The sequence below is a fragment of the Neophocaena asiaeorientalis genome, unplaced genomic scaffold (assembly GCF_003031525.2).
Source record: "Neophocaena asiaeorientalis asiaeorientalis breed wild unplaced genomic scaffold, Neophocaena_asiaeorientalis_V1.1 scaffold256, whole genome shotgun sequence".
Lineage (NCBI taxonomy): Eukaryota > Metazoa > Chordata > Mammalia > Artiodactyla > Phocoenidae > Neophocaena > Neophocaena asiaeorientalis.
Genome location: NW_020185324.1, coordinates 8,583,238 through 8,595,836, shown reverse-complemented (window position 1 = coordinate 8,595,836; position 12,599 = coordinate 8,583,238). Strand labels below are relative to the sequence as shown.

General features: G+C 39.1%; 1 protein-coding gene across 8 annotated transcripts in view; it reads left to right on the top strand.

Moving 5' to 3' along the window:
* Positions 1-12,599, top strand: part of PTPRD (protein tyrosine phosphatase receptor type D) — a 1,004,024-nt gene that overhangs the window by 574,720 nt on the left and 416,705 nt on the right. For all 8 annotated transcript variants that reach the window (XM_024734238.1, XM_024734244.1, XM_024734243.1 and 5 more), the window contains one exon: positions 10,813-10,979. In XM_024734238.1, coding sequence (XP_024590006.1) covers positions 10,916-10,979 — 64 coding nt within the window. In that variant the 5' untranslated portion in view covers positions 10,813-10,915. The remainder of the gene's footprint in view (positions 1-10,812; positions 10,980-12,599) is intronic.

Sequence of the window (12,599 nt, the reverse complement as noted above, 5' to 3'; positions counted from 1 at the left end):
CGCCTGGTATTCAAGAATATTCATGGAGCCGAAGAATGAAAGAATTTATTTTTAAAACAAAAACACAGTTGATGTGTAAAGTTGTTCTAGCTTTCATGTGGATGGTTTACAATGATAAAATGAGGACATTGTATGAAAATCTCAAACAACAACAGTCTCTTTTCTCCTCTGTGTGTTACATCATGTTGACATCAGCCGTCACATGGCGACTTTAACATGTGGTGATTACAGCAAGTGTTTGACTCCAGAAGGGGGTTGGCGGACAAAACCAAACTACCAATCAGTAAAAGTTTTCTGTTTTATCTACTGTCACCTGAAATGTATGTGAAAAATATTCAAACTGCAGAATATCTAGGACAGTGGACCTCCAATGATTGGTATGGCCTAGGAAAAAATTCTAGGACTCCTGTGTCTGTTTATTTTTATCTCATTTTAAAAATTTCTAATTTTGTGTATTTGGCAATATATTTAGTTCATTAGTAGTATAATAGGAATATATTATATATATATATGTATATTTTTTCAACATGGGCCATATTTGTATATGGCCTGTATACACCATATTTATGTATGGGATGTATCCACCGCTACATACAAAGTTTGAAAATGATGAAGATTTATGCTATGAAAGTACTGACCCTAAAGACAATTGCTGTGGAGGAAGTGAGCACAATTTCTAAAAGCATAACTTTTGAAAAATGTTTTACAAGGTAATGTGATAACACATCATGATTAAATCTATGATTAAAAAATATTAAACATAATAGAAGCAAAGCCCCATCTATTCAGTTTGTGATGGAAACACGGTTGAGCATACCGCAAAAGGTAGAGAAATCCCTAAAATGTGAACATGTTAATTTGGGACTTGATCCCCACCAAATAATAGTTAGGGGTCACGCCCCTCCCCCCACACCCCCATTGTCCTTGCACTTCTGCCCGCCAGCGCCAGCCCCAGCCTGTGCTTGGTCTTATGCATGTTAGTACCTGGATACCCCTGTACTTAAAAATATAAGAATCTGTGTTTCAAAAAGCCTTTCGGTTGATGCCTAAATCCAGCCGAGGAGGAGTTTGGTTGATGTTATTATTTGGCATTTCCTTTTCTTTTAGTCATGTGGGCCAAATGAGATTGCAATCGGTATCTGGGAAGTTTGGTATTTAGAAAGTTGCTACTAGGCTTTTCATGACTTTAAACTCCTTTTTTGATATCTGCACTGTGTATTTTGTTTGAGTATTTTATAGAGGTATAATGAAGACGACAGTATTTTTATTTTTAATATTTATTTATTTATTTTTTGGCTGCGCTGGGTCTTCGTTGCTGCGCGTGGGCTTTCTCTAGTCTCAGCAAGCAGGGGCTACTCTTTGTTGCGGTGCGCAGGCTTCTCATTGTGGTGGCTTCTCTTTGTTGCAGAGTACAGGCTCTAGGCTCGTGGGCTTCAGTAGTTGTGGCACGAGGGATCAGTAGTTGTGGCTTACGGGATGTAGAGTGCAGGCTCAGTAGTTGTGGCACACGGGCTTAGTTGCTCTGCAGCATGTGGGATCTTCCTGGACCAGAGCTCAAACCCGTGTCCCCTGCATTGGCAGGCAGATTCTTAACCACTGCGCCACCAGGGAAGTCCGCAAGATAACAGTATTTTACAAAGCCTTTTTCCGGAGGTCTCGAATATATTTTCTGAAAGAGTGACTATGGGAAAAATAGATTTGTTTTCATTCCTAGACTGACACATCTTGGTATGGGAAATGCCTAGTGCTTTTATTGCTGCAGGAAATTTTCATATTTTATTATCAAATCACTTTATAACTTTCAAAAGCCACTGCTTTTGAAAAATAACTATTGTGTGTCTTCATTTCTTCTTTCAATATGGCCATGTTGCCCTTAGCAACTTTATAATAAAGTACACTCTGGCTGGCATCTTTCCACCTGGGTAACTCTCCTATATATCTCTGAATTCATCATCGAATGCATTCCTACCTACTCCCAATTAGCCAACATGTATTTTTGCTAAAATTTAGATGAAAGAGAAAAGAACTCCATGAAAAAAGAACTAGATAATAATATACAAGGTCAGTGTGCCTCAAGGTGGTATAAACATGTGTTTGCATGTTATTAATTCAATTACTAATATGTGAGAATTTTAAAAATCTATTTTTGGTTAATCATTTCTATTTCTAAGCACACCTATAAACTCTGTGACTCTAAGATATGCAAGTACATAATAATGGGTTACTAAGTTAAAGATTGACTTTTGGGAGAATTTTTGACTCATGGGATAAACTTTCATTTGTGAATTATTTATCCATCTAGGACGACAACTCTCAAATACTTTTATTCAGTGAGATCATCTCATCCTTACTTCCTTTACCTAACTTTTAAGGTTTTCTTCCCCCTTCATTTGGGCCAATCCTTAGACTATTTCTTTGCCAATTAAAAAAGATAACTTTTGTTTATTGTGCTCATTTTAGAATTAATCGTGACCTCACCTAAGCTAGATATCTCCATTATAGTAAGTCAGAGATGATAGAAGCAGAATGCTGTACAAGAAAGAAAATTGGTTTGGGACCTAAACCTCTCCTGAGACTAACCAGATGTGTGTCCTGAGGTTATTAATTTCATTATGTCCTTTCACTTCATTGTCTGTTACATGAGGGGGTTGCCCAAGATGATCTGTAATTTTTCTGCTTTTTATCAATCTTTGGTTTCATTCATGGAGAAGGGTAGATGGGAAGAAGGCACTAACGATAAAGAGTACAATATAACTGAGAAAATAAATATGCCGGGTGAGAGAGGAGGAGAATGTATATTGAATATCTATGATCGATATTTTTTCTCTCTACCCTTTCTTTAGGTTGTGTTTCTGTTTGGTTAATAACCATTTATTTGGTTTCTCCACATAGAACTTAACTCTCCTCTACTATGTATGGTGTTTATAGGTTTTCACAGAGATATGGGATAAGTCATGGGGACAACACTGGGGAAATGAAGAGAAGATGCTTTAATTCCACATTCCCCAGCCATTCATGATGACCTCTCACAATTTTGCTGTCTGTTGCTGACAGTGAAGTGAAAGAACATTCCTTGGAACCGAATATTTCTATCCTGGGACTGTGCCCTCAGAGAAGAGCTAAGCTCCCATCATGAGGAATGGGAATTACATCTATTCACTGACAGACATCAGTGCAGTCTCTGCCCTATTTAACAGATTCATCCTTTTAATTGGTGACAGTGTTTATGTCATCTAAGTCTGTGAACTGACCTTCCCATAAGGCAAGCCAACTTCAGTTCTAGCTTAGGACAAAAAGGGAACTGTGGGAGCCATCCACAGTGTTTTGACTTCCATACCCAGAAATTCAAATCTAAAACTGCACTGGAAACACCGAAAATTGATGGATTTAGAAAATAATATACTAGAAACAGGCCTTGAAAAGTCCCATTTTTTTTTAATTAAAACTTTTTCTTCAACATTAATGAACTGTTCTAGGACATTGTTTCCCACCTTTGGCACTGTTGACATTTTGGTCCAGATAATTCTTTGCTGTGGAGGGTGGTGTTGTATTCTGTAGGATATTTAACAGCATCCCTGGGCTCTACCCCTTAGGTGCCATTAGCACTCCCCTTGCATCGTGACAACCAAACATGTCTCCAGACATTGCTAGTTGTCCGCTGGGGAAGGGGCAAAATCATTTTCAGTTGGGAGCCACTGGTCTAGAGCTTTGATCACTCTGAAGATGGAATTATAGATGTAACACCTGTGAAGAGGCAAAATCAGTTTCTGTTGAGCTATAGTAATGAAGTATTTAAAAACTATTATATACTATTATTAAAAGACCCTTTGTTTTAAAAATAATCTTAAGGAAAAAAGTAATCATTGCTAAAGGGAGTGGTAAATTCTCCGCAAAATGAATTTTAAAATGTTGAATAGACGTGTATTTTAACTTCCATTGCAAGTTTCCACTAGTGTTGTATAAAACTGGATAGAAGTTATCACACGCAATAATCACTTAAAGACATTAGATGCTTCTTCTAAAGCTATCCTACTTTGCAAATCAGAATTGTATTTCTGTTTGTAAGGGAAAAAATAGGTAGACAGAGAGATGAGGGTTTTTTTCCCCCCTATCTGTTCATTTCTCATGGCATACTTCATTTTTATTTCCTGAAGGAGAAAGAAACGATCAAAGTTAATAATGTCATTTTGCCATTTCTGAAAGTAACTAATATTTATGTGTGCCTCAAATGTAAAGTTATTTGAAATCTTACAGGGATTCTACCAACAGTAATTTGAAAAGTGAATTATAGAAAACTCAGACCATTGGCTTTTCTCTCTTTGTATCAGAACTAAACATATGAAGAGTCTTTAATGTATCCATATTGATAGGCATTGTTTTACTCTTCAGTTATTCTAATAATCCAGTTGATTTCACCAAAGAGTTATCATGTACTTACAGTCACCTGCTGTCTTCAAACTAAGTCATAGCCTAAGCCAAAAATGAGATGATTGAGTTATTTTTATGTATTTATACATAATATTTCATAAAACCCCATCTGGGTTTTTCTTTTTCTCCCAATTTATTGTCATGAAAACATGTTTAGGGCAAAATAGAGTTCTGACATGATGTGCTGTTATGGGAAAGAGTATAATTTAAGGAGTTTTCAGTTTATTTCATAAAAGTAATTCCTTATATTCTTTAGATTCCTTGTAGCCTTTAGAATCAGAGGTATATTGGATGTGTTGTTTAATTTAATGACATTCTTCTATTGCCCTTTTTTAATCTCAGCACTGTTTTCCATAGTCGAGGCTTTCGGTGCTGCATGTCTTTAAGAATGTACTGTCCATATTCCTCACTGATATTAATTAATTGAATATGGCCATTTCATAAGCATTACACACATAATGTCATATGGATGTGTAGAAGTATCCTTGCCTTTCCCGTCTATGAAATGTGGTGTTTCTTTGCTGTCAAAGTTCCCATTTCTATTATATCCCAAACAGGGACTTTTCAAAGTGGGGAATACAGCTCTTCTGGCTGTGATAATGAAATACCCATTTTTTTCCTTTTAATTACAATGTTTCTGTTTGGACATTTTCCAGTTACACACTTGACCACTCATTGATCTCCCACATTTTATGAAGTAGTTTGAAACAATGAAATGATTGTTTTTGGCAGTGTGAGGGTCAGGGATGGGGAAGTAAGTGACCCAGAGCTTAAGTGGGTTTCCTCACCTAACCCAGTGAACCCTTAGAGTCTAATTATTTGGAAGCCAAGGACTACATGGACTCAGGATTCCCACCTGATTGTTTCAGTTTACAACCCGGAAAACGTAGGCTTTGTTTATAGCTGTGCTCTTCAGTGCTGATGAAAAATGAAGCTATGGTCTCTGCTGTCCAGTGGGGCACCCACTATCCTCATGGGGCTATTTAAACTTAAACTTAAATACAGGAAAATGTTTACTTCCCCAGTTATACTAGCTGTGTTTACGGTGGTCAGTTATTAGTGCAGATAAAGAATCTTTCTATCCTGCAGAAAGTTTGATTGGATAGTGCCGGAGGATTCTTGTCCTAGGCCATGATAAACTGTTTAGGGGACTGTCTTCTCTTGGAAAATTCTTGTGAATAAGTGAAATGTTGAAAGTTGATTTGTGTTTTCTCTTTTCTTTTTGTGTCCCTGTAACTGTGTGCTGAAGCCACAGGAAACTCACAGGGCGCCCTCAGAAGTCTCTACCGGGCTTGCTATAAACTACAGGCCACAGCAGCCCTGCTTGTGTCTCTTTTACAAATCAGTTTCCTGGTAGCACATCCTCCCTACAATTTTTTTTTTTTCTTTCTCTTAAATGGTTGGAAATCTGTTCTAGTTGATTTATAGAGGCCTGATTGGTTTGGGAGTTTGATAAAAAGAAGTCACAGCATTTAGGGATTTCCTCCTTACCACACCATCTCCCCAACTTAATGGGTATATGCTCAGGTTAAATATCACTACCAGGGGCTTCCCTGGTGGCGCAGTGGTTGAGAGTCCGCCTGCCGATGCAGGGAACACGGGTTCGTGCCCCGGTCCGGGAGGATCCCACGTACCGCGGAGCGGCTGGGCCTGTGAGCCACGGCCGCTGAGCCTGCGCGTCCGGAGCCTGTGCTCGGCAACGGGAGAGGCCGCAACAGTGAGAGGCCGCATACCGCAAAAAAAAAAAAAAAAGAAAGAAAAGAAAAAAAATATATATCATTACCATATTGTTGCTTCTAAGATGTCTAGAATTGAAAGTATAGGGTTATTTTAAGACAGAAAGAAGCAAGATGTATAGGGATAAATAATATCTAGTGAAAGCAGTATTTTTTTAATGTACTTATGGAGATTTTTCGGAAAAAAACTTAGTTCTTTCCCTTTCTCTCCCTCTTCTCAGAATAATGATTTGATTCTTTAACTTTCTCCTAGACTGACCAATGTAATTTTTAAAAATAACTTTTAAGATTACAAACTTGTGGATTTTAATGTGATGTGTTCCATTTCATTGCAGTTGTGATTCTTTTTGCCACTCAGATTTTCCTACATTTGACTGATGTAGGAGCCAAGCCTCGTCACCTTGGCTTGTCTTTTTGGATATAACCTGGTAGTTTCTGAAAGCCTCCCTGCTTCCTGGTGATGGCAAGATGTTCCATGCTCGTTTTGCACATTTCCTGCAAAAAACCTACAGTCACTCATTTCTCTAAGGGACTTGTAGGATATCTTTTTAAAAAGAAAAGCCTTTTTTTTTTTTTTCTCTTATGTTAACATAATCTACAGAAACACCAACAATACAGAAAGCTGAAAACAATCTTTAAACATTCATATCAGTTTGAATATAAATGTACTTATTATAGAAAAGGGTTCCAATGTTAAATTGCAGATAAAGAGGTAGGTGTCAGCTGATCAGATCACTTGAAGCAGTGATGTAAGACTCAGGGCAAGTGTATTTTTCTTGTTTCATTTCAAATTAGATCGCACACACTGGCCCTCTGAGCTGTTAGTTTCTCTAACCACACGTACATAAATAGAAAAGTAGATATTGAGCTGATTGGAAATCAGCAAAATTATTGTTAACATCTTTGTGCTGTGAGCAATAAGAAATCAGAGAGTTTTAAATAGTATTTTTAGCTCATCTAGATGGTTGTTTTATCTGCCAGTCCCAGTTAATAAAAGACACAAAGGGCAAGGTATATAAAAATCGCGGAGTTAACCCCTGCTGAGGGCTATTGCACAAATGCAGAATAATTTATGGTGTAAGCTAAACCATGGTACTTTTAGTATCTCCAAACCCCCTTTCTTGCCCTTTTCATTGCAGCGTGCTTGGCTACCCTTTCTTTAGGGTAGGGAACTACTTATAACATTGTAGTTTGGAAACTACAGGAAACTACTTATAACATTCATTCATCCTCATTCTTTTCTTTTTTTTCCTTTTTTTTAAAAAAGCATTCGTTATTTATTTATTTAGCTGCACCGGGTCTTAGTTGCGGCACGTGGGATCTTCATTTCGGAGTGTGGGATCTTTAGTTGTGGCATGTGGGATGTTTTTTTTCTTTAGTTGCAGCATGTGGGCTCTTTTACTTGCGGCATGCAGGCTCTTCGTTGTGGGATCTAGTTCCCTGACCAGGGATCGAACCCGGGCCCTCTGCATTGGGAGTGCAGAGTCTTAACTGCTGGACCACATTATTTTCACTGAAAATGTTTTCTTAAAAATCTACTGCCCATTTTTGTTCCAAAATTCAAATTCCACCTTACTAATACACAAGCCAGCATTTTCCTTTTGGCAAAGTTTCTATGTAATAAACAAGGTACAGAGTGGAGATTGGCCAGAATGAACATCTAGAATTGGTTTTATCTTCACACCTCTGATCTCCTTTTGTCATATCTCGGCCAAGGGCATAGCCCATTTAAGTAAAAATAGGTATGTTCACATCTGCATTCATTTCTAGATCCTATCACTCTTAAGTCAGAGGTAACATTTGTAGGTTCATTTGAAAGAACTTAGTCTTCTTATGGCACTTCAGTTGAGAAGGGGGAGAGCCAAATCACCTCTTTCCTGAGAGAGCATTTCATACATCTCCATCTCTGTGATTGCATCGAGTCATTATGTAGCAGTTGGCTCTGATACGCTTGCACAGACACAAATTGAGTCTGACAGGACTGATGTCTCCTGGACTTTGCTGTCATTTGAAATGCTGGCATGAGGGTGGGAGCAGTGAAAGGGGGAGAGGGAGAGAGCTGATTCCTTTAGCACTTCTTCTATAAAGTTTGGAGAATTTTAACATTTGATAGCTGTGAACTGCTTGATAAGTTGTTTTGCAGGTGAGATTGATAACAATAGCTGATTTGGAGCAGCTGGCTAGCTTTTGGTTTCGAGTACATGCATTTCAACGTACAATTTGCTTCATGCCACCTACAAATCTGTTCAAAAGGCAAAAAAGGCTATCTAGTGGAATGGTAATTAGAATGGTCACACCCCCTCCTTTTAGTTGTATCTTTCCTGTGTTCACACCATTCATTCATAGTAATGAAAAAGATAATATCTTTTTTTTTTTTTTTTTGCGATACGCAGGCCTCTCACTGCTGTGCCCTCTCCCGTTGCGGAGCACAGGCTCCGGACGCGCAGGCTCAGCGGCCATGGCTCACGGGCCCAGCTGCTCTGCGGCATGTGGGATCTTCCCAGACCAGGGCACGAACCCGTGTCCCCTGCATCGGCAGGCGGACCCTCAACCACTGCACCACCAGGGAAGCCCAGATAATATCTTTTAAAAAAAATTTTTATTCTCATGCTCAAGCTTAGTTTCAAAAAAGACACATTATAGTATCTGCATTAACAATATTTTTTAAACTGCAAGTTATTTTAAGTTTTTAGGTTATTTCTGGATGTCTCTAGTCTTTTGTGTCAAGAATTTTATGTGTTTCAGATATTCCTAGATGCAAAACTTAAAGGTATACCGTTTCATTGGCGAACAAATTCTGATTGTCATTCTCAAGTTCTTCTCACAGTGACAGAGGAAGCAGTAACATTAAATATGCCCTTTCTTTCTCTCTTTATTAAGAGCCTATTCTGTACAAAATGTTGTGCTAGATTTATTGAAGGTTCTGTAGGAACTATCATTTATCACCCCAAGAGCCATACTTCACATTGCTTGGAGCCAGTCAGTCATCACTTCCATTCTTTTCCATTCCCACCAGGACCACCATCACTCTTATGGTCTGTGTTACTTCTTACCTGTGACTCTTGATAATAGTGTTCTGTAAATCATCCCACATCCAGCTGTCAGTTAATCTTTTCAAAGCTTCATTGTATATTGTTCTTCTGCTCCAAAACATTAAATAGCTCCCTTTGTGGTTTGCTGAAAAAAAGGCTGGTTGACTTAGGGAGGCATCCAAGGCTCTCCATGAGCTATTATTTTTTAAGCCTGAGCCATTTTCTTTTTTTTAATATACTGCAATTTTATTTCAGTTGCACAAACAAAGTTAGCATGTAGGAAATTTAAATGAAACAGTACGGTAAAAATAGCAGAGAGCCAAAAACGCTAATAAGGAAGTACATCTAAAGCATGAGACATTTTCTTTTGCCTCATCTTCTTGTGGTTTCTTAATGGATCCGTCACACCAACTCAGTAGTCTCATTGTGGACCCTGGACCAGCTCCATCAGCATCACTCAGAAACTTGTTAGAAATGCAAGTTCTTGGACCCCCAGCACAGACCTCCTGAATCACAAACTCTGGTGGATGGGTGCCCAGTTACAAGCCTTCCTGGTGGTTCTGATGCATATAAATATTCGGGAAGCCCTGCTTCAGGCCAACCAGGCAACTCACCTTTGCCAAAGCTCCCGTTTCACTGCCCTGCCTTTGTATAGAATTCCTGGAATGCCTTTCCTTTCTTTTGATAAAATTCTGCCTGTACTCCAAGGCTCAGTTGGAGACGCCGCTTTTTCCATGATGTCATTCCTAATCCTGAATTTCATGGCATTATTTGGCTTTCCTTCCTGGCACTAATCACGTATTAACTTGTCCTAGTCATCCAATGTGCCTGTATTATTTTCCCTCCTAAACTGGGAAGTCACAGAGGATGGACTCTGACTCATTTTTGTATCTTGCGACACTAAGTGCTGTGTAGCAACTCTGATGTCTTGCACGCAGTAGGCTCTCCAAAAACAGGCTGTGGCTTATTGATTTTACATAGAAAGTTGAGAAACCTAAGCCGTTGCCCAGGAGGCATATAAACATCCTGTAAGTCAAAGTGGCTTTTGCTAGCTATTGTTTTGACTTATTGAAGCCAAACTAGACTCAAATGTGATGCGTCTTCAGGGAAGAAGCCAAATGTGCTGGTGTAAAAAATTCTAACCTCTACTGTTTAGCTGGAGAAGTTGAATTAGCAGATTTCACCTGGTGCCAGGAAAGCAACTTCCATTATTCTGCCAATAATAGACTTTTATCCTGCATGGTGGAGCTTCTCTTAAATCTTGCTTGTAGCATTGACGGACTTTCTTCCACCTATGTAGTCATGTAATATTTCATAAGAAGTGACAGGTTCTTCTCATAGAACGTTGCCCAAAAGGTGGCATGAGCAGAGAGTGAAATTCAGAGGGGTTGGCTTCAGGATGGCCTGAGCATGGGAGCAAGATCAGCCTGGGGAGTCCCATTTCACAAACCAGGTTGTTTGGTTCCTCATCCAAAGGTGTCACGGTTCCCATTTATGGTGTATCAACAGTGTTTTGCATCTCTCGTCGTGGTTGTGATGGAACAAGGGGAGAAGAGTGAGAGTCTAAGTGTCTTTGTGTTTTCTTCCCTTTCTTTTCTTTACCTCTCCCTCTACAGGCTCTGAAAGTGTTCCAGCTGAAATTTCAGATCGGTCCGGCTCGCTGCGGCTTCTGCGGCAGTGATTCCAAGCTGCCAGTGTGTGCTGGTGCCGAGCTACAGGATGGTGCACGTAGCCAGGCCGCTGCTGCTGTTCCTTGCCTTCTTCCTCCACGCGGATGCTGAGAGTAAGCCATTCTCCCATTCTCTAGGGGGCTATAATGAGTGGTTTTGTTTGCAGTTGGCACCACGCTCAGGGCCTCTGAATATGTTTCCTTTGGAAGTAAATCCTGAGACACTGTGGGATCCTCCTTGGCTACCAGCCAGCCTTTCAAAGAGATTATTGACATGGCTTGCTTACCATTTCCTCTCTGTCTTAATGCCCTTTTTCTTGTGCATCTAACCGCTCCTACTGTTTTTGCCTTTCTTTTTTTTGATACTCTTACCAGCCCAGTAGCAAAAGGTATTATGAGACCACTGATACAACGCAAACTGGGATTAACCAGTTGGTGGTGCCAATAAGTAAATATTGCTCAGACCCATTAGAAATTTCTTTAGTTTTGTGGCTATTTCTATGTTTAGAAAAATGTGCAATGTCACATTGAGCCCAATTAAACGTCCAAGCCCTTGTAGCTGTCACAGCAGCTGTTCTAATGTACCGTTTCCGACAGCTGTCGTGGAGTACAGTATTCAAACGAATCAAGCAGAACTGACAACTTTGTGGCTGGATGAAGGGTGTGGAAGTGTGAGGAGAATTCTGTGGAGTACAGACCCCAAAGTTTGGATTATTGGACTCAATTTGTGAAACTAAGATTGTGGTCACTTAGCTTGCCAATTAATGAGAAGATCCCATCTCCTTTGTAATTAGGAAATCATTAGGCCTACCTTGTTTACATACGTTTCTTTTCCCATCTGTCCTTTGGATTTTTTGGAAGAGGCAGTACTGGAAAAAGGCATGTCTCTGGCTTGTAGTTACCAACATGTCTGGTCCCCGGTAATGGTTTAACTCATATGAGAGTCAGCCATTCTCTTCGCGAGTCCCCTTGGTACTATTAAAATGTGTAACGTCTGCAGTCATTACCTTTTCCCTCCACTGACTATTTCAGTGAGATTAAATTTGATTCATGTTCAAGATGTTTCAAAGACAAGGATCCTGTGTCATGTTGGCCCTTACCTGTTAATTGCATTTCAACAAGAATTTCCTCAAATAGCAGCCAATTTCTTTGTTTAAATAGGGCTCTAGTTTTTAAAGAGAGCTTTCCAGGAGTGAAAGGAATACTGTTAATAATAGGATACATATGGAGCATGCATGTTTTAAGCACAACATTTTCTGGTTAATAATGTATATAGTCTCCTAATTAGCACTAGGGAGTGTTGGTTTAAGGTGAAGCCAAGGAATTTCGAGTACAATGCCAGCAAATAATTAACTGGGAAAAGACCCAAATGAAAGATGCTTGTGTTAAAAGCCGTTTATGTCAAAATGTATTTTAAAGTTGAAATCTAAATTTAGCGTTTTAAAGAAATCAGGCATATGGCTTTATTTTTCAGTTTTGGCTAGAGTGAAAAAGTAAGTTGTTTTACAATTGTTAGCTTTCGGCAAAAGCATATTAAGGCTGTGGGACCTGACTTTAATATCAGATCTCAGGGATTTTCTTAAAGTTATTAGATCTAATTATCATATATTCATGAAGTTATCCTTCCAGATGAGTAAGCATATTCTCTTACTGAGAAGCTTTGCTTTTGCTTAATTCTCTGGTGGAAAGTGGCAGACAGATATCAAGCATTGAGGAACAAGTATTTTTAAAATG